This window comes from Falco naumanni, chromosome 9, assembly GCF_017639655.2.
Source record: "Falco naumanni isolate bFalNau1 chromosome 9, bFalNau1.pat, whole genome shotgun sequence".
In the NCBI taxonomy this organism is placed as follows: Eukaryota; Metazoa; Chordata; class Aves; order Falconiformes; family Falconidae; genus Falco; species Falco naumanni.
This window is the reverse complement of record NC_054062.1, coordinates 43836012-43858637: the sequence shown is the minus strand read 5'-3', so window position 1 is coordinate 43858637 and position 22626 is coordinate 43836012. Positions and strand designations below refer to the sequence as shown.

Genomic DNA, 22626 nt, shown 5'->3' with positions numbered 1-22626 from the left:
CTGTGTCGTAGTAGCCATTTAAACAAAAAATAAGACAGGAAGGATATGAGTAGAAGAAAAGAAAATGCCATCTGGAGTTAAACTGCTTTTATCCAGATGTCATCTGGATGTACGGTGTAGGTTTATCAGGTTAATTTAATTCTGTATTTGGAAGCCTGGCTGAATGTTGGAAATTCTGTCTTGAAATTGCAGGAAGGGTAATATTAGATGTTTCATCTGTAACTTATAGTAGTACGTACATTAAAGATTTTATTATATCACTTTTCATTGTTTATATTAAACTAGCATGTGGTAGCCCCAGTCTGAATTGTGATTTGTGTTTGGCACTTTATGTGTATTTGGTGGAGATAGCATCTACCCTGAGGAGCTCCCTAGGTAATTGGAAAGCCAAAGGAGCCGAGGAAGTGAAGTGTTTGGTGGTGGTTAGTCAGGAGAAGAGCTCAGGTCTCTGTTCACAGGGCTGACTTTGCCCTGCAGTTATGGGAAAAAGCTTCTGGGCAGATACTTTGTAATAATGTCGGTGGTATGAAAAACATAAGACAGTCTAGGTGTCTTAATTTATGGACTGCACTTAAATAATTCATTAGCAATAGTTTTTCTCTTTACATCGTCTGTAATACAAATGGGAAGTCTGCCTGCTCCAGTTTGTGAGACTGATGTCACTCATAAGTTGTCAGGCTTGCTCCTGGCCCGTTCCAGTTGAAACAGCAGTGGTGATGATGGGGGCCCTCCTCCTCTTAACAGGGGATACCACATTGATTTCTAGTCTTTCCATTTGTTCAGGCTCCGTTTAGCATTTGTTTAGTTGCTGCTTTTGAATACTTGAGAGGATTTTAAAACACCTGCCTGGTATCTGTGTTGTCTGCCAAATGCCATTTCAGCTTTGCTCGTGCTATCACCCGAGGGTGAGAGACCTAGTGGAGGTACAGCTAACAGAGATCTGGGCGCTCAGAGGAAACGCTGCTGAAATCTGTTCCCAATTATCTGTCGTGGATTAACCCCAGCTGGCAACTAAGTACCACAGAGCCGCTCGCTCACTGCCACCACCCTCCCCAGTGGAAGGGATGGAGAATCAGGAAAAAGGTAAAACTTGTGGGTTGAGATAAGAACAATTTGATAATTGAAATAAAATATTTTAACAATAATAACAACAACAATTATAATGCAAAGGAGAGAGAAGGAGAAAAGAATAAAATCCGAAAGGAAAAAAAAAACCAAAACAAGTGATGCACAATACGGTCGCTTAGCACCTGCTTGACCGATGCCCAGCCAGGCCCCCAGCAGCAATCAGCAGCCCCTGGCCAACTCCCTCCCAGTTTATATACTGAGCTTGATGTTCTGTGGTGTGGAATATCCCTTTAGCTAGTTTGGGTCAGCTGTCCTGGCTGTGTCCCCTCCCAGTTTCTTGTGCCACTCCAGCCTTTTCAGTGGCAGGGCCTGAGAAACTGAGACTAAGTCCTTGACTTAGTATGAACATAACTTAGCGACAACTAAAAACATCGGTGTGTTATCAACATTGTTCTCATGCTAAATCCAAACCACAGCATTGTACCAGCTACTGAGAAAGAAAATTAACTCTATCCCAGCTGAAACCAGGACATGATCCCAAGAGGTTTGTGAACTGAGCAAGTGACAGATCTTTAACCGTGTAATTCATCAAACCTTTGAAAACTGAAATGTCTGTTTAGATTCTTGGTAAAATGAAACATTTCATGGTAAGTTTAAAATTCTCTTTATTTGCCTGTAAAGTAGGTCTGGGACACTGGCAATCCTCAAAGACCAGTTTCTAGATATGAAGGTCCTCTCAAGTGATAAGATAGTGAGAAAACAGAATGTGGCAGTGCAGATGATCACAGGTGTTTGAGTTAAAATCTTTCTTGAAGGCAGCAGACTTTGATGTGTAAGGCTCCTGCAGTGTTTTGTGATCTAGGTGTCTAGAAGGATTTCCACCTCACTCGAGTTATGGGCACTCAGAAAACAGGAAAAGCAATGACTACATTATGGATAGTCAAACAGCAGGGATGTGTGCAGCTCTGCTTTGTTGGAATGAAGGTGCTGCAGTTGGAACTAGTATTTAAATTACATTGTTTTCAAAAACAACTATAGGATGTCAAAAATATATCTGGGCTTCTTCATAAAGTTTCGGTAGCAATGGATCTGTTACTTCAGGTGCTTGAATATTAGCTGTTGAGACTAACATAAATAGCAGGTACATTTCAAGTCTCCATGTAGGTTGTGTTCACACAGTGCTTCACTGTGTATGTACAAAGAAGTTTTCCTTGAGGGATACACAGTCATTTGTTTTGCTTGTCCACTCCTGAATCATTTTACCCAGACTGTCAGCAAGGGTTTTTATAATTTAGGATTTGGTGGTGACTTGAAATATTGGACCTTTGACTGCAGGAAAATTCAGTAAAACCAAATACCTTGTTTTCTAATGTGTGCTCCACGGGTCCAGAAGGATTATATGGCTGGATCTCCAATCAGCTGCTTTAAATGATGATACAATAGACTATAGAGCTCACCAAAATTGTAGTTTTGTTGTGTCTAGATGTGCAATATCTTCAGTTTAAATTATTTTAAAGGAATGGCCACCCCAGCACTAAATTCTCATAATTCAGAGTAAGTGGAGACTTTGAGAGAAGGCATGTTTGAGTAGCCACTGAAAGCAGTGCAGAAAATATAATTTGGCTACCAATGACTTTCCTGTTTCTGTGGCTACAAAAATTCACAGCCATATAATTTCTACCTTAATTCTTCAGCTATATTTAGCCTTTACAGGTTTTGCTGGTCCTATTGGAATTTATCTTGCTTCCATTCTGGGAAGCTGGGTAAATCTTTACTTAAATTTCATCAGAACAGACCAGGATAATGGCAGATGTCAAAGTTATTGGAGCTTGTGTCCCAAAGCAGCTATACAGTTGCACTGTTCCCTGGAGACTTTGTTGACTGAGGTAATGCTGCTTTTCTTCCTCCTCTTCTTCCCTGTCCCTGAGTGATTTTCTCCAGAGGAGTGATGCATTCCCTGGTGGCTTACCAGAAATCACTGGTCTTGGCAGCAGTTTCTTAGTTCTCATAGGAATAAGGAAAAGGTGAATAAATCTTGCGTTTATAGACCACTAAGTGAAATTACTGTCTACTTTGACTATATGCCTTCTTCACAATGCTAAACTTACTGAAAACAAAGAGTCTAAATCTATGCTTATTCCTTTATTGGGTGCAGCATAGTCTGGGGATGAGGGATTGTTTCGTTCTTTCTGTTGCCACCCAGTAATAAGGAATGTAAGTTGTAATGAAAATCGCAAGAAGAAATCAGCAGACAATTTCCTTCAAATGCTACAGTTCAAAAAGTTCAAAAGATGCCTAGTTTCATCAGATAAGTAAGAGGGCATTCAGTGTCAGAATGCAAATCTTTCTTATTTCTAATTCACAGTGGGTTTGAGACGTTTCTTGCTAGGAGCGTTTCTTTGAGCTGGCCCAAGAGGCTTTGACCTCTGTTTGTTGAATAGCAGGCTGTCTGGTTCAAGAGAGATGTTATCAGAGCACAGCAAATACAAAATAGCATTTTCACTTTTTGATAGGCTATTGTTAAATTGTTAAAAACACTTGCTGCTAGTGCCATCTCCCCTCTATCTTTCTTTTCTCCTGTTTCTAAGACCATCTTTGTACAGGTGGATTGGGTTGTTACTCTCTCCTCTAGACCTTTAGAAAGTGCTTCTATTTGGTTGTCTTCTGTAGCTCGTCTTTCAGGTTTTAAGCAAATAACTTGTATCAGTATGTCCAAACCAGCTGGCTTGGTTTAGTAGTTGGTAAGTCTAGCAAGAGCAGGAAAAGTTTACAGTTCGTGCACATCCTTTGTAGCAACTCTGTAGGCTCAGCCCCCAGAATGCATGTAAACCAAACGATGTTAGCAACACTTCATGTGTTATTGCAGTATCTGGTAGGCAAACACAAAGAATTTTCAACTAATACTTTACATCTTACCACAGAACGTCTGAAAGAAACGAGCTGTCATGAGGTAGATAAGTGAGCATCACATGCCAGAATGTAAATCCTTTCCAGTTCTTATGTTCACCTGATTTCCTCTGCAGTCCTCCCACTGAGCCCGAAAGGTGGGAAGAGATGATAGATTCTGTCTCGGTTTAGGAATTGGCAATTTATCAGGGAGGTGGTGTGTGTTGGTTTTTTTTACAGCATTGTTGTATGAGTGATCAGGGACACTGGTTATGAAATGATCTGAGTGCAACCCTGCAAGCTTTTAGGGATGGCTCATTTGCTTGTAGCCATCCCGATGAGGATTAACATTTCTTACCTGCAAGCTACAGTACATTTAATAAACCACTGGATCAGTGGATTCTGCTGTGGAACTGTCAATGTTTGTTCTAGCAGATCTGTCTATATTGGAGTGTGCAAAGCCTCTGAGAGCACTACAGCAGGTCTGTCAGCCATGGCTCCCCTGTAGCATGCTTCTACACGCTTTTGCCTTTAATTTTGTGTTATTACCTCTTGCTGTTTTAAACTGCAGTGTCCTTTTCCCTCCTTGCTGCCCCTAAAGATAACAAGCTGACAGAGCTGACAACACTAGGAGCTGGGTGGGATGCAGGGAAACCAACCTCATAATATAAGCATGCAGCAGGGCAATTACTAGAAACCGGGATCTGCAGATGCTGCTCTCGATGTGAGGAAACCAGTCATTTCAGCCAGCGGGCTGGAGGTGAGGGCTGCCAATGCAGGAGGCAGTTCACGTGTTTTATGGTTAGTGCTGGCTGGTGACCAGCTTGTCCAGGCTCGAAGGAGCGCTCTCCTTAGCTAGAGATGTGATGTTTTTACATTCCTGTGATACCGCTCTTATACAGTGGGTTCATTTTTATATTTTTATGTGTCTATGTTAAGCATGGGTCATATCCCAGTCCTGTGTGTGTGGTTCCAGCTAGCCCTACCACCTTGGCTTTTGTAATCAGGCTGCAGATGTGCTTCATGATTGAACAACTTCTGCGCACCGCCGCTCCTTCTCCCAGAGGAGTCCAGCAGGCTTGCTTATGCAAGCTGTCATGCTGTCTTTTTTTCAAAAGCATGTGTGGGTTTGCTTTTGTGTGTATCCGGCTGGCTGTTCGTGCCTGCATATAATAGGCTCCGTATATAAAAATGTTCCCAAGCACATGGCTGCGGAAACAGCTTCCTTAAACCCGACAAAACTGCCAGCCCTTGCAGCTCAAGCCACTATAAATTACTAGATCCCGCTCCCACCTCGCTGAAGCTGTGCCTGCTGGCAGCGCACGCACACACGCACGCTCGCTTTCCCCCTCTTGCAGTCAGAGATGATAGAAAGTCTTCTGGGGATTACTGCACATTTGTAGAGCAACAATGGAAAGCAGCACAGCACAAATATCTATTCTTCCTCACCCAGCATAACAAACGCTGCTTTGTCTCACATCTGGCCCTTTTTAATAGCTCAGAGCCAACAGCAGTAGGTATTTAGCAGCTCGTGGTAAATAAAGCTTTATTAAAACAACTTCCTTTTTCAAGTGTTTAATGATTAAAACGGCCTTTCACCTGACATTTTATGCTTTCAGTACTGTATCTAGCAGAGGAAATAAAAAGTTGTCATGGATAGATATTCAACTTTTCCCAGAAAATAATCTTTTAAGAGCGTCTTGGAAAACTCTCATACTGAGAAGCAGGCTTACGGACCGTGCACCCCGTGTGAGGGCAGGGGCCTGTGTGCAGGCCTAGGTGCCGGGCTGTTGCCGCCGCCTGCCCGGGCGCCCGGAGTGCGGCCTGCGGGCCCTGGTTCCGCGGCAGGAGGGCACCGGCCTAGCTCGCAAAGGAGAATTAATGCGGTGGGTGTCATAGTACTAATCGGTGTCTACGGACGGAGGCATGTTCTGATAGTTCAAGAAGCAACTTTTTGACAGATGTCAGATGTTAAGGAAAACACCAAGTGGAGTTGGGTGGGTTGTGTCCCTGGACTGCCCGCGTTCTCTGCCAGGGCCGGGCACTGAGGGAGCTGGTGTGCCTGGCGTTTGCCCCGGGAGGCGGCAGGGGCCCGGGCGCTGCGGGGCCGTTCCTGACCCGTCCCCCCAGGGACCCGTGCGCCAGCGGCAGGCGAGGGCCCGGCGGCGGGCAGCGCCCCGGGGCACGGCGGCCCGCGCTCCCTCAGGGCGGTGGGCGGTGGCGTGGCCCTGCGGCGCCCTCTGCCGGCGCGGCGCAGAGCGGGCGACGCGGCCCCGTTTCCCCGCCCGGCACCGGCCCGCAGCTCCCGGCCCGCGGCCCCGCTGGGTGCTGCCGCCCGGCTGCGGCGGCTCTGCGCCCCCCCCCCGCCGCCTCGGCGCCGCCCCGCGCTCTGCCGGGGCCGTTAGTCAGCGCAGGCCTCTCCTGCCCGCGCTCTGGCTTGGCCTATTGCTTGGTCAAAGTCACTCCTTAGGTACAAACTGCCTGCCCTCGCATGTGGCCCTCCGCGTGCCGGAGACATCCAGGACATTATTAGTTTCAGCTGATGGCACAGACAGTAGTAACTCATGTTCTGTGAAACGGTACTAACCAGCTGGTGTGCTGTGGCGGGGTGCGCCTGGGAGGGGAAGATGGGGGTTTGAAAACTGCTATGTTGTGTTCCTGCTGGAGGAACAGTTTTCTTCTTTTCATCCTCTCATCCCCTCGGTAATGTTAAAGAAAAAATTTCTTGACTGATGAGGGGTTTCCGTGTGTCTTCTCCTGTCCCTCCGCGGAGCGATTGGAAGCAGCCCCGAGTCAGCCGTGGCTGCAGCAGACACCGCTCCCGGGCCCTCCGACACCTCCGGCAGCTGCCCCCGGCCTCGCCCAGCGCTTGCGGGGCCTGCTGTTCCTTCTCTGCTCCCAAAAGGGCTTGCTGGCAGAAAGATTGCTCTCTAAAAACTTGCTTTTTCAAGAGATGGCAGTCTTTTGCTGCGGGGAGGGGCGGGTGGCGGTGCTTTGGCCTGGTGGGCTGTAGGGCCGGGTGGCAGGCGAGGCCTTCCCAGGGAGCGCCGCTCACTCCTGCTTCTGCCCGCGGCGAGGGAGGAAGGCGTGCGAGGGGGAGGCAGAGCAGCAAGCGCCACGTCGAGGGTCTCTCAGCCTGCGGAGAAGGTCGGGCCTGTTCCAGCTGGTGACTCGGGTCTCCCCTGGCCGGTGGCCGGCAGGTTTCCGTATCGGTTGGTCCTGGCTTGGCAGGGCTCCTGCTGCGGCCACCAGCCCTGGCTGTGGCGAGAGCCCGTCCCAGAGCAGAACCAAAACCACTCTTGCTTTCACGCTGCTGCGTGTTTGTAGATATGTCAGTGTTTTGAAGCCGTGCTGAAATGTTTGATATTTTTTAAAAAAATTCTTTAAGATGCTGTTTAGGTTGCCTCAGGAACTGGTAGGGACCATGTTTTACTAAATTGTTCTTCATAAATGTGTTACTGGAAGTCCAGTTTCTGATACAATAATTGCAAACTCCTCACTTGAGCTTTCAACCAACACAGAGTATAGCAGAAGCTTGTGAAATTCTCTCTCTTACGGCATGTACATAATTTCATTCCTTTTTCAGTATTTAAGAGGGTTTTGTATCAATGGTTTAAGAAAAAAGATTCAGTACATTTAGAGTTAAAAAAAGTCTTAACAGGTCGATGCATCTGTTCCTTTAAAAACACATTCTCCATTTTTGAGACATCATAAATATGTAAATGAGGGCTCTTTAATTACTGCCTAGGGCTATAAACTCGCAATGCTAGAGGGGAGGAAAGAAGGAAGGCAAATTCACGTAAATTTTTTTTTGAGAGAGAGAGAGAAAGAGAGACATTGGGTCTTTACCTCCGAAAAGACAGCAGAAGAATGGGGCTTTTTATTGCTGACTTACCGGAAGGTGCTGGGAACACTTCTTCTTTACTTTTCTTTTTTTGGTGGGGTTTTTTTTGTTTCTGTTTATCCTTTTGGATGGAGTTAGCATATAAAGCACTAGCGTATGACCTTTCTAGCTAATGCTTGTGTACCAAACAGAGGGGGTTTGTTATGAAGCACTGGGTAAAATTCCCTTCTCTATCCCACTCTGCCAGTATCCTTAATCTTGAGCAGCAACATCCCTGCTGTCTTTTGAGCTGCTCAAAGTGCCTGAATCTTAGTGTGGTTTCCAATGCAGGTACACCAGAGGCTGGCGAGAGACCCTGCAAAGTCATTTTCGCTTGTGACCAGATAAGCGCTCGGCACTTAACCGAATAGAAGTCTGCTCTTACTTGGCCTGCTGGCCTTTCTGTATCTTAAGCACCATTATGTTTGACTAAGATGATCTTGCTGCTACTTTTAAAACAGTGTGAGATGGACAGAAAGGGTGTTTTTTTAATTTTAATTTCAGGATGTGGATGTGCATGTGGGGAACCAGACCAGTGTACAGCAGTACCTGTGTAGTACATATAGTTACTGGAAACTTAATTCTGTTGGTATTTTTTCTAGGCAAAACAGTCTGGTGTCAGAACGCTTATTCTGCCTTGGTAAAACTTCAGATCCATACGATAATTTTCAGTTTCCACGTTTAATCTTTTAATTCTTGCTGAGGCCTATGAAAGAATAATTTCCAGATAATAATGGTTTCCCACTAATGAGCTGCACATTTTTTATAGCAGAATTGACTTAGAGGCAGTATGCTTACTGAAAAAAAGTATTCTACTTGATGCTCTTATGGTGTATATGAACGGAAGTTTAAAATGAGTCTTGGAGGGGTGAGGCAGGATATTTCAATTACGAAGCGTTATGTGCAGTGAGGCTTCATATGTACAATTTTGGCTGTTTGATTCTTGCAACAAATGTTTACTGCTGGGGGAGTTAGTGGACTGAGGGGCTTCTCTTGACCGGAAAAGAATAAATGAGCTTGGGCTGGTGGAAGTAGCAAACCAGCAGCAGTAAAGGGCTGTTGGGTGCCTGTCCATGCAGTGAGGGGGGAGAGGTGGACGGAGCCTGCCAGGGCAAAGACTGTTCTAGCCAGAGAGCAGCAGTGATGTGAGAACAAGTGGAGTTGAGGATGGAAGTGAAAATACTTCTGGCTGCTAGGGGAAGGGTGAGAGTCAGAGGGCACTTTTCAGTGGGAGCCATTGGGTGTTAAAAGCACAACTACTTTTGAGACTGAATTTGATCAGTTTTTGACAGAAATTGTATGGCATGTCTGTGTACCAGAGCAGGGGACGGTGTACCCAGCCCTGCCTCCATGAGCCCTGTCAGGCTTCTGCTCAGCTGTGCAAGTTAGCTCTGCGCATTCTGCCCTCTGCTTTTCCAAACAGGCTTTGAGAAGTTACGCCATGTGGGGGAAATAACAATTTGGACAAGTACAATAGTAAGCTGTGGTTCAGGTAGCTGATAGCAACCTTAGATTTTGTTTATGATTAACTGGAAGGCAAAGAATTCGGGTGGAATTATGTGTACAGTTCATAAATTAACATGCAGCATAGTTTGTCGGCACAAGTAACAGTACATGAATGCAAGTCATTGTCTCCGTAAAATGTCTCTGCAGTCTCCCAGCCCTTAAGTATATTGCCAGTAATGCCAGAGGCAGCTCCTGATGCCATGAGCCTGAGTGCTGGTATATCTGGCTTTACTCGAGAATAGTTTTCTGGCAGTATACAGTATGTCTATGTGTCTTTCGCTTGGGGTAGATACTCTTTTTCAGCTCTGCTCCCAGTTTCTCTCTGTGGCTGTACATCACTGAGGAGGTTAGATAGATAATGCCAAAACAGATAAAAATTGTGTTTAAAAGTCAACCAGAAATACGGTATATTTTACTTACTGGTTCATTAAGCAAAAATGTCCTGACTTCTTTTAAAATAATTAAAAAAAAATCAGTTTGCATTTTTCCAAAATTTTCAACAAAAATCTGTGTGCATATATGTTTGTATTTCTTTTCAGCATGCTTTTCTCCATCTGTCCTGATGTTCAATTAAAATGCAGATAATGTGTCCCAGCTTGTAAGATGGATCACTGCTGAAGTGGTGTCATGTCTGGGCTAGCTTATCTCTTGATAAATACCTCTGCTGTCCACTGAGAGATTAAACTTCATGACCACTGAGGTCTGTTTGGGGGTCTTACAGGCAGATGAGGCTGTGTTACTCACTTTTAAAAAAATACATCAATTTACATTTGCTAAAGGACCTTTGGATGGCATTTGCTGTTGAGAAGGTGGCAGTAGCATAGTCAAACAATAATACTTGTATGTGAAACTGGCTTTTCCATTTCCTAAGTATTATAATTTATCGACAGGAGTGCTTTAGTGAACCCTCTTGTGTCTAGAGGGTGGAGATGAGCAGCTTGAGCTGCTGTTATAAGACCTCATTTAGCTGTCTAGCAGAAAAGATTTCTTTCCCTGAGTCTAATCCAGCAGGAGCCATGGAAGAACATTATCAGCTAGGTACAGAAATCTCAGACGGCTTGTGTGTGTGGGATGCACGCGGATGCTGTGGTCTGGAGTCTGTCTCGCCATGACAGCCATGCCGTCAGTGCTCCTACTACGGGGAACGCTCTTCTGCTGGGGGTTTAATAGCCAGTGCTGGACCTGTAGAATATATAGCCAGTGCTATAACCGAAGAGATGCTGAGCCATGTGTAGTAGGTGTGGTGAGCGGCCAGCTTCTCTAACTGAACAATTACCTGAAATTTTTCCTGTCTTTTATGTGTATGTAGGAAGGGGGAAAGATTTTTGTCATGGACAACTCTCTGAATAACAAACTGCTCAGTGCCACCAAAGAGGTTCCTGAAGGAGAGGTTTCTGTGTGAGTCCAGGGCCTTCCTTGTGCTAGTATAAAGTTTTACATAAATACAGCATTTGGGTATATTTTTGAATCTGTGCCCACTCCCTGTTTTGTCACTGTGAGGATACAACTTCTTTGACTGTACTTCTCTGTCACAGTAAAAGGATATGGGAATTTACAGGCAAAGACTGTTTTCATGTTCCAGTGCACAGTATCTATGGTTTCATTTCCGTTTTAGATGCCATGAAAGTGACTGAAACAGCAGAGTGTACCTATGTGTGTGTGAAACTTCTCTGTTCCCCTGAGAAGCAAATTCTGGAAAAAAGCACTTAAAACTACTCAGCTCATTAAGTACAGGCTGGAGGCTCATGCAGTTCTATTTAAAACATAAAGCAGAAGTCATGGTGCAAACCATTTGGTAACATGAACTGTGGACTGAAACGGTTGATTAGCTGTTGGCTTCTGTCATTGTGGTTTGCTGTTCTGCCGCTATAGGAAGACTGTAAGGTGAGGCCAGAGAGGGGCAATGGGTGGAAGGGGCCCGGTGACGTGCAAACCATGCCCACGCCAGGAGGCTTACTTACGCTTACTATTGCTGTTAGTGCCTTGTTCTTGGTCCACGTTTGAGTCGCATTTTGGCTGTTCCTGCCTTTCAGCTCAGCAGAGCTGCTTGTGCTGTGGCTAACCCCTTACCCCACGCTGAACACAGGGATAAGAGAGAGGTAAATGGTGAATTCAGCGTGGTGTGCACGTGCTGATTTAGCACCTACCGTTCCCCCCTCTTGCAGGTGGTGTTCGTGATTCCAGACACATACCGTCTTCTTGACAAAGAGCCACTTACATGTGATCATGGAGCATGATGTAAAGCATGGCTCTGAAGGAGCTGGCAAATATGGGGAGCAGGGCTCATCTTGATGGCACCAGTGTGTACGAAGCCATATCCACAAACATAACTCAGCATGACAAACGTCAGTGGTGGGCTTAGGGGACTGCGGGTTTGCTCTTTAGATCATCCTAACTTGTTGCCAGTTTTCATGTGGTGATTTTATACACCTGAATTAAAACTCCTAATACCGCTCTGAGCCTTCATTTCCATTTTCTAGAGTTTTATAAATGCACGGGAAAGTTTTAATTTGCCTTAAGTTACACAGTTTGTTAGAGATGGGCCTAAAGAGCACACGACGTGTTTTTCCAGGACTAACAAGTCCAGCTATGGATACCTTAAAGAGCCTAATTATTCTAGACAGCAGGAACTGCTCAGTCCTTTGGTCTGAACGTCAGGCCTCTTCCCTGTATGCTAGGTTGTGTCTCTGGAATCGTTAGTTATTCTGAAAATTTTGGTTAAGTTGTGAATCCCGCTCCTTCATTCACCATCATCGCAGCTGTTTCAAGGGCTGGTTAAATAGATCCGCTAGTTGGAGGAGAGCCCAAAGTACACCTGTTGCTTTTACTTTCAATACAGAAATCCAGAGTCTTCATAACAGACATTTGGTGTTATTTTTGGCCATGTAATATTCTGCCATATCTGATTCATTTAATATTTATGGGAGGTATTTTCTCTTGATGGAAGAATCCCCATGCCCTTGTCCTTGCAAAAGCCAGACCGTCATTGTTACTGAGATTGTTATTATTTTATCTCACAGTGTGCTCAGGGGTTTCTTGCAAGTGGCTCTGCTTGGTTGTTTAGGTGGTAGAAGTTCTGGGCTGTGCTCAGTGATCTTTACTGTCCTTTTTTTCTTGCAGATCGAGGAATTTTAATGGCTTTCAGGTAGAAGAAAGTGGAGACAATCAAAATGAATTCTATGGACAGGCACATACAGCAGACCAATGACCGGCTGCAGTGCATAAAACAGGTAAGCTGAAGGTGGAGATCATTGCTGCTAGCTGAGCATTGTGTGTTGTGGCAGGGCGTATTGTGTGTCATGTTGCCTGTACTTAATTAATATCCTTGCCTTTTGGAGGGGAGGAGAATGGTAGGAATGAGACTTTGTAATCTCATTGAAGAGGAGACTATCTGCTGCAAAAGCTAATGTATAAACCTCAAAAGCCTTTCACCTTTCTAAGAAATCTGCAGCCTGGAGAGTCAGCAAATCTGTCTCAGCAGAGCGGTGCTAGTCCTGCCAGCTCTGCCCTGAGGGTGTCACAGTGGGCAGCTGTACTTGTGCCCTGAGCGCAGTAATCCAAAATTTCGATGGGCCTGTTTTGATTGTAATCTGGTATCTGACCAGAGACTTGCACTGTCTGGAGACTCAAATTTGGACAGTTGACATACCTCCAAGCACTCGGGTTAGTCAGTTTGCGCAGGGATGTAACAACTTGTGTTTGCAAGGTAAAATTTTTAGAAGCATCTGTTTGTGAAGACGAAGGGCCCTTAAATTCCCTGAAAGGCAGTGGGATCTAAGTCTCATTTACAGATTTCCCCACTCTAACAGTGCTTGCAAGTGCTTTTATAACCAAGTGAAACAACAGAGGCAAGGATGGAGTGAGCAGATGCCATCTTTCCCTGCGTTGCCCTTCTCAGTGAGCTTCGCTCTCTGGCGTTGCAGGCAACATGTATCCTGCCCTCACATACGTTCTTATCTGCATGCAAGAATCCTTACAGAAAATGCATAGCAGTGGTCCTTTGTGTACAGGAGGTGAGTGAGAGAACGGTTTCTCATGTTGGTTTCCTGTTTTTATCTCTAAACCAATGCATGCATGCAGCAAACAGGTGCACAAGTGTGAGCTGCATGCGGGTATTTTGAAGGTTGGTTATCCCAGCTGGATCCATGAGATAAGTTCATCTCTTCAGAACTGGTTGAAATTTTCTGAATTACACTGGAAGACCAGAAAGACATTATTGCATGAAATAATGTTCCCAAATCACTTTTCTTGTTGTCTCAGTGGTTTTCTCTGTCAGTTCAGGCCACAGCATGTTTAGAGGCCAGACTCCTGCTGTTTCAATTTTGTGTTTGTATCAACTACGTTAAAAATCTACCTTTTGCTGTGGGACATGTGCGTATTGCTCCTTGAGGGAGTGCAGCATTTCTCTGGTTGTAGATTTCTTCATGTTGTATACACAAACACCCTGAATCAAAGGAACTGATAAAAAAAAAAGTAACCGTGGGGATGGTACTGGATTTGTCTATGGCTTTAAACTTACTTTACTTTCTTTTATTACAACTTCCTTGAGGCAGGCAGTGGAGGGGAAGGTGCTGATCTCCTCTCTCTGGTGACCAGTGAATTGATTGAACCTTAGGAACAGATACTTCACTGAGAAGAAGGTGGTTGGTCACCAGAACAGGGTTCCCAGGGAAGTGGTCACAGCACCAAACCTGTCAGAGTTCAAGGAGCATCTGGATGATGCTTTTAGTCATATGATTTAGTTTTAGATAGTTCTGTGAGGAGCAGCGAGTTGGACTTGATGCTCTTTATGGGTCCCTTCCAACCTGAGATATTCTACAATCCTATGATTATCTGTTTCCATTATCTTAGTTTCAGCAGTCACCATCATTATCTTTTGTCATGTTTGCTTCATTACTGGAAGTTCTATATTCTAGAATGTGTTGTAATGCAAAGAGCAGAAAATGTGTGTTCATTTGCAAGACTGTCCATGCAGATGCTTTGGGGGATATAAAAAAAGAGTTTATACCTAAACCAGCTGATTTTCCTCTCCATTTGCCAGGGAGGATTTCAGAATAAATCAAAGCAAGCTAGTTCATAGGTCAAGGAGCAGAAATAGGAATCTGTCCCTGCAGAATTGCTGGTCATAATCCACCCTCAGTCTGTGGTGGCTCACTCTCTCATTCATTGCTCTGTGGTGAAAGTTAATGCATCTCATGGCCTTTTAGAGGCCTGAGGGAAGTAGGAATTTGGGGATTTCATCCCAGTTTCTTGTGAACAACTATCTGGTTCAGAAAAAACATGCCCTTGACTGGCACAAATTGGTATCCTTTTTGGCCATCCTAGCCCACAGGATGAAGAATGAAGTGACTTGCAGAACAGTTTAACCTTCCAGCTGTAAGAACAGACCTTTAGATCAAGTGGAGACAAATGGGAGGCTGCTGCTCCGTTACTTTTTCTAGAGCTGTCAGTTTGTGTACATAGAAAATCTGTATTATTTTAATCAGATAAAAGAATATCAAATTAAACTTCTTACAGTATTAAAGATAGATTTTTGTCTACGTAATGGGTGCTCTGTCAGTTAAACCACTGACTTCGTTTATACATAATGCTAGTTTACATATGCAGCTAGGATATTTCTTCAGCAGTGAAGGCCTAGGGGAAGGGAGGAAGGTCAGACTTCCCAGCATTTGTGGGCAGTTCTCAGTTTTGTTTTATCTTGTCTAGAAGAAAGCTCAGGGTTTTCTGGTAGGCACAGGCTTTCTTGTATAGCTGCTTTGTTCTGTCAGACAGCAAAAGGTACCTGATGAGGAGGCATCCTGCTCGGGTATGCTTGTGAATTCATGGTGCCCAAATAAGAGAATAGGCATGCTTTTGTTTTCAACTCATGAAGAAGTGTAGTTAACCAAGACAGTGACTGAACACCAAAAATACATAGCAGAAAGCTTTTTGTGGAAGTGGCCATACTTGTAGTTTTGTTGGAGAGGAACAGCTGACTTTTTGTTTGGCTTGTTTTGTTGTTGTTGAAGAACTTAGCGTAGAGACTGCTCTTTGCTTTTTCGTAGTTCCAAAATCTTGGGGAGTTACCTTTGCTGTAGTGGAGAAGGAGACAGAAACCGACTCTGACTAGCTTTTTGGAGTAGACTCACCTCTCTGCCACAGGGTCATAAATTTCCTCTTTGGAGACATTTGCCTTGTTCTATGGGACAGGTCGTTGTCTGGCAAAATTAATGTGGTGTGCAGAGTAATTTACAGTTCACCCATAGAGAACTGGACCACACACCGTTACGCGTGTGTTGGTTTTGGGAGCACAGGATTATCTTGCATGGCCATACCAATGTATCTTCACCAGTTCTGGAGATTATCTGCAGGATCTGGTGAAAATCTGCCTGCCGTTTCTTCCCCATTCTCCAGTGTTCTGTGCTTTCTTCCGAGCCTGTGAACAGTAAGCACTGCTGCTCTCCTGAAGAGTTGTGTGCTTCTGGGGTGGTTAACACAGCAGTGGCGTGGGGAAGGTGCGCTGCAACAGGGGGAGGAAACCCATCCTTCCTTGGCGCCCAGCATCTTGTATGTTTTATAGCCTTGCTGGCCGCTAGTGGCTCATGCAGCCGGACGAGAGCTTTGCCTCTCACCCCAGCCCCTGAGAAATGCTATAAATGGTAATCCATGTGCCTCTTTAACTAGATCAGGTTTCAACACAGGGTCAGGACAGGCTTCTTTCTTCCCAGCTCTGTGACTTGTGAGACACCCACGATATCCTTGCTGACTTCTGTTCCAGGATCAAGGTTATGTTTTACCTTCATCTTTTTTAGCACTTTAAAGCTACAAACCCAAAACTTGTATATGATCAGCTAGTTAGGAAATGAAGTGTGTGTGTGAAGAAGTGTTTCAGAATAGATGAAAGGGCAAACTGAAGAGGTGGCTGTGTATTTATCCTTAAAAAAACCCCAGACTTCAGTGGAAGGCTGGAACAGCTTGTGTGGTCTCTTTGTAGCTGATTCCCTCAGTATTTGTAAGTGTATGTGCTTTAAAATCAAACATAGTTTTTTTTGATGTACAGTGGAAAAAGCCAAAGTAACAGGCTTCCCTTAACACATGCAATTAGTTTGTCATGACACAGAAGACTCTTCAGGGTACGTTGAAGGAGGCTGGATCTTCAGGGTGCAGCCTCTTTTTTCTTTATTTCTTTGTCCATACAAATAGAAACACAAAATGATTTTCTGCGCAGTGAAGGTCTGATAGCCCCTGAGAACTGCCTTGTTCAAGGCTGCAGTAATAATCTGTTTACCTGCCGAGTACTCATGGCTCAGGTGGCTCTGATGCACCATCCACCGTGGAGCTCCAGGGCAGCAGGAGCGGGCTGGGGCTAGCACAGAGCTGAATTTGAGGGCTTCCCCGGTCCTGTGGCCCAGGCACAGACTTCTGAAGGAGCCAGCTTGGCTCCCACCACATAGGAAGTCCTGACAGAGAATTAACTAGTTTTCTTAAACCATTCTTCATATTAGACCAGAGGTATGGCTTTAATCAAATGTTTTCCTTATGTGATAGGTGCAAATACCAGACGAAATCAGTAGGTTGCACGACATCTCTCTGGCTCTCACCCTTGACAGGTCCACTTAAAGCCATTTTAAATCTAGGGAGCTCTACCATATGTTGTCTCTGTTTGCTGTTTGTTTGTAAGATTTCTATACATCTCTTCTGAAATACTTGAAAGGAGAAAGATGGAGAAAATCTTTCTATATTTAAGTTCCAGGGAAGCTGCCCCTTTCAGAATAGGTGCGTGGGTGCCTTCCTGCCACGCTGAGGAGGATTGTCAGGGTGTATCCTAAAGCTGTGCTGAAATTTTAGAAGCAGGTTGAAGGGAAGTATGGAAAGGCTCTTTGTTGTCAGAAGTATTTGGTTGTGGTGGGAACAGAGAAGGTTGTTTCTGCTGCTTGTGTCGTGGTACATCAGGACAACACTGAGCAATGTCGTCAAATGATGCTGACTTGCTCAGGGAATCCACTTAATTGGCAGCACACATCATGTAGCTGATTTATAGAAACAGATTAGCATTTCTTCCCTCTTCCCTTCAAGAAAGCTTGCGGAATTGCTGCAGTTGCGATGCTTTATAATGCCTACACAGCTATTCAGAGAGAGATGCTAAAAGTTGTAATTGCGCTGTGGGTTTGTTGATATTTTCTTGCTCAAATAGGAAACAAGCAGGCCCATTTCTTTCATCATTCAGCAACTGGGTTTTTGGTTGCTTGCAATTCAGAGAAAAACAATTTTTTGTGTATTTACATAACTGTTAGTATTTAAGCTCTCAAATATCTGAACTAATTCTTCGGCTCTTCAGTGTTATTGTTGCAGACTCATGTAAATGCTCAGCAGCCCTAAGCAGGTCATCTTTAATATATTTAGGACTGGTTAATATGGACTGGTATGAAATTACTGCTGAAAAAGTTTTAATAAAGCTTCATGAAAATTTCATTCTTTGAAGAACTTTGAAAATGAGAACTATTCTTATGAAGGGTGCATTTATCTAGAATACACGGTTTTTTGATTGTAGCTCATATAAGCATTACAGGTTTGTCTAGCTGCTAAATATGAAATAACATATAGTAGTCAGGCTAATGGTGAAAACGACCTTTCCTTTCCATAAGAAGACCTGCAATGGCCTCAAGTGCTGGTTGAATGGTCCATCAAAGCTGTCTTAGAGGCTATATTTTTCCTTTTTTTTTCTTTTTTATTTTTTTTTCCCTGAGACCCATAGCTGCAAATTCTTTGTCTGCTTTTGTGCTCAATCTGTTGGAATATTCCTCTGCTGGAGTTAAGTATGTTTAGGAAAAACTGACGGCAGACCAGCTTTCCTGGCTCCTCTAGTCCACTTAGAGACTTGTCAATCAACATTCCTGGCCTGTTAGATCCTGTATCCTGGTAAGGACTGCTCTGGCTCAGGCGTCAAAGCCACAAGGAAAGAGCAAAGAGACAAAGTGCTAGAAGCACTTCTGGAGGCGAGGGGGGAAAAAACCACCTTCTCGATGTTTGCAGTATTTGGGTGGTTTGTTTATCTGACAAGACTCCAGTGGGTGGAATAAAACCCTTCATCTTTTGAGGCGGGCTGGTAAAGTCAGTGTGGGTAGACTTCTCTCCTTCCCAATTTGGCTGCTTGTTTCACTGCAGTACCTGTCCTCAAGGGCTGGGATGTTAGTATTGTTAACCATTTTCAAAAAAGAAAATATATATATTTTAAACTTACACTTAGAACTTCTAGTACCCATAGTATTTAGAATAATTTTATTCTTTTTCTGTGCAACTAACTAATCGACCTATTGCTTAAAATTGCTGATTGGTAAATAAAGGATGAACATTTGAAAATTCTCAATCTGTAAGTTGGATCCATCATGTCACCTCAGTGTCAGAGGAACATGGGAAGTCCTTTACATCAGGTCAAACTCCGCAGTGAACACGTGTCATAAATGGCAACATGTCTCCAGCTTCTGTCATGCCATTTCTGGCTTTCCCTTCATGCATACACTTGCTCACTAGAGTTCTTTCCGTTGTGTGCATTAGTGCAACAGCAAATCCATAACAAAGGCATGACTTTCACAGCATTTGTGCCTAAGGACCGTTGTACCTGTTTGTAAAAGCAGAAGTTGTTTTTAAAAAGTTGTTTGAAGTGGTGATAGTACAGTTCATACCAAAAGCCTTCAGCTGTGCAGACCTCTACCATCATCTGAAGGAAAAGTCTCCTCAGTGGTGGTGTTCACTCCTTATTGCTTCTGTGTACTATGAAGAGCCATTAACATTGTACATAGGCAGGTCACAAAGCACGTGCTGCAGGCAGTTTTGTAAGCACATGCAAATAAAAAAGAGGTATGGGGAAGCATTTTTCCTTTTGACTTTGAAATATCTCAGTAATGTCTAGCTGTCTGGTAGGACCCATGAGAACAGGTCACGTGAATTCTACATCTTCCACAGTGGTATCAGTTCGTGTAGTGGTCATTTGAAATAGTCACCTTGAGATTTTATCTCTGCGTAGATTAAGAGATTAAAATAATAAAGATTAAGCCAGTTGATTAAAAGTGCTATAAAAAGCACAATCAGTGACTAAGTAAATTACTCAAATGAGTCAAAAAAATTAATTGGAAAACAAAATGTATCAAACAAATGTCCTGCTGTTTGAGTGTATGAAGACTTTTGGTTATTTTTCAAAATCATTGCATTTATTCTCCTGAAATTTAGAAAACCAATAGATGTATTTATTTTATTATTTTTTTTTAAGTTGGTTCAGTATGTAAGTCAGCAGAGTTTGAGTCAGTGCTTTTGTGCCTTCCCCCTCTCCCCTTACCACGAACTCACTTTATACTCTTGGGTAGCGTTACTTCTTTTTAAAGGATACACTGCTGACAATAATCTTCCAGTAAAGGGATGTTGTAATATATCATCATTGTGTTTAAAACACCTTGATATGGTAAAAACTGCATGAAAAAAATTACTGAGCCAAACTTTTCAAAACTCTGTGAGATACACCTCAAATTATTAAGTGGTTCATAACACAGAATTATTTACACAGATGCCTCACTTTGCCTGTATCCTTCCCTTTGTCTTCTACTAAAAGACATTGTGAAGATAGAATATGTAGATATACGTATTTTTAAGAAGGCAGGTAAACAAGTCTGGAACAAATAAGCCTATTTTAATTAATAAAAACCATTAACAATTTAAGTAAATATTTAGATCAGTGTTCTAATAGGTAATAGTATTCTAGAGGAAAGAGCATGGCCACTGCTTTGGGAAGATTAACTCCCTGGTATGTTGAGATATTTAGGACTAAAACTACGGCCTGAAAATCATGAGGACATTAAGAAAGCTTCTGTATCATTGCATTGTCTGGTGGAACGATAAAGCTAGAGAAGCCTCAGCATCATTGCTTAGTCACATCTGTAGACACATCTTACGCTAGCATGGTGTGATCAGGATATACTAATGGAAAATGGCTTGTTACAGTTGCCAAGTAGAGTGATTGAACTGGTTAGGCAAACTGATTCCATAATTCAGTTGAGTTGTAGTTGCAAATTTAAAGATAGATTGGAACCTTGCATCACTGGGCATGGCCTTAGAGAAAGAACAAACAATTGTACCTTTGTTTCCTGACTTTTTTTTCTGGTAAAATCACTGTGAGTGATTAAGGACATATAATTCAGAGCCCTCTGATTATTTTGAGTCTTTGGTAAACCATGCTGTTCTCAGCGCTCTCAGCTGGCATGACAGTAGTTCGGGCGCTGGTGGTAAGGGTACAAAGATTGAACTGGCCACTGTTGTACAAACTATCAAGAGATTAACCAAAAGACATACGGCCACCAGTGTGCCCAGTTCCATCTTCACTCAGGTCTGGATCACAACCTTTAGACCCTTAAGTCACAGTTTCCTCTTGGGCAGGGGAGAGTGGGGTGGAACAGCAGTAAATGGGTTTATGACAAAAGACATTTGATTTGCTGCGTGTTCCCTGATACACCACAAAGTTATAGCAAAGTATATCATAAATATACTGCAGTTAAGTGTATATGAAAGGTACGGAGCAGGAAAGCAGTGATGTAATTCCATCAGAAGAGCTAGGGAGTGATTCTTATTTTAACTCTTCTAGCTTCTGTTTATGGTGCTTGAGAATCAGGATGTTGAATTAATCTCCTGATGCTTTTGTAAAACTAATGGACAAGCCAAGGTTGCAGTATCTTCCCTTTCCTCTAGCACATGCAGATAGATGTGTGATCTTCCTCACAGAGCTCATGGTATAGGACAGGGGTCCTCAAACTTTTTAACCAGGGGGCCGGCGTGCGGATGAAGTGGCAGGCAGCCATCTGCGGCTGCTTGGTCGTCCCCCCCCAATCCCTGGCGGCGGGGGGGGTGATTCTGTAAATACCAGGGGCCGGATTGAGGACCCTGGGGGGCCGTATCCAGCCCGCGGGCCGTAGTTTGAGGACCCCTGGTATAGGAGGTCCAGGCAGCAGAACAAGGCTGTTCAATTACCAGGCATTCACCTTTTCTGAAACCAGTACTGATTTATACACACATGTTAATTTTACTAAAAATATATGAGAACGGCATCTATGGAAATCTGCATTAGTACAGGTTTTGTTCCCATGCAGCTCACAACTGGGCAGCTTGCTTGGTTGGTAGTTCAGTAATGCTTCTGGGGTTTATTTGTTCTTTTTCTCACTTGTTTAGCATGTGATCTTCTCTCTTTAGTGTTGACTCCCCTGCTCATCTTACCTGGTATTTTCATGTAGTTAGAACATCTGATAAAGAGGTGTGCTGGTCTTTGCTCAGTATTTACTGTTTTCCTTTGAAAAAGAAGCTGTAGTGGACAAATGGGGCAAAGGTGACTCCCTTTCATTCTCTCTTTCCTAAGTAGGCATGGCCAACATGGTTTTAATCTCTCTCTCAGTGTATCTAGTGCTTCTCAAAATGTGAGCTTAATAAAATATTTATAAAGCCTCCGATGGAATGAGCCATGTAAGTGCAAGATAATTCTATTAATTAGGAATCTCTCAATCTCACAAACACTAAATTGGGGGGGGGGGGGGGGGGGGATTATCTGAATACAAAATGCACAGCTTGAGCCTTTTAATTTTTTGATAAATAAAACAATCTTTGATATTGAAGGGGACTGTAGAGGATTGAACTATAAATAACCATATCAGATAAATAAAAAACACACTCCCAAAAGACAGAAAATAGCTCAATACTCCCCTCTATGCTCTTGAAAAAGGAAAAGACCATTTGTTTTGAATCTTCATTGGGGATGAGTTTTTAATGTACTGAGTATGGCTGCTTGTGGATAAGATCTTTGTATAATCACACTTGACTGTAAAAAAAAAAAAAAAATCAAAATGGAGAAACCACCTATTTCAGGTTACGGCATTTTCTGTATTTAAGCATATCCTTGGATAATGCCAGGGAGAGAGAGCATTCTTGGTGGGTGGGGATGTGAAGAGGCCTGTGCATAGAAGAGGCAAAGAGGCTCCTGGTTGGGCTCACTCATGGAGCCTGCTCAGGTTTTAAATAAAGGCCCTATATAATGTATGACAGCAAATGACCGTCTATGCAGGTCCGCTACGGCTTGCTTATGGTGCTGAGTGAGGTATCAAATTTAGGTCTAGTGGGAACATACTTTTGCACTGAGTAATACACAGAGACCAGCCTTGCCTCCCCATGGTTACACTGTGTCAAGGGTGTCTGACCAGGAATCTTGTTTACATTCTTTAGATAGGTGATTAGTTTTCCTTTGGGAGCTGAACGCCCTTTGCCCAAGATGCAGG

The 22626-nt window shown here is 43.6% G+C and overlaps 1 protein-coding gene across 7 annotated transcripts in view; it reads left to right on the top strand.

Annotated features, from left to right (window-relative positions):
- The window catches only part of ZMIZ1 (zinc finger MIZ-type containing 1), a 359666-nt gene that overhangs the window by 186908 nt on the left and 150132 nt on the right, over positions 1 to 22626 (top strand). For all 7 annotated transcript variants that reach the window (XM_040605424.1, XM_040605427.1, XM_040605425.1 and 4 more), the window contains one exon: positions 12464 to 12573. In XM_040605424.1, the coding sequence (XP_040461358.1) occupies positions 12514 to 12573 (60 nt within the window). In that variant the 5' untranslated portion in view covers positions 12464 to 12513. The remainder of the gene's footprint in view (positions 1 to 12463; positions 12574 to 22626) is intronic.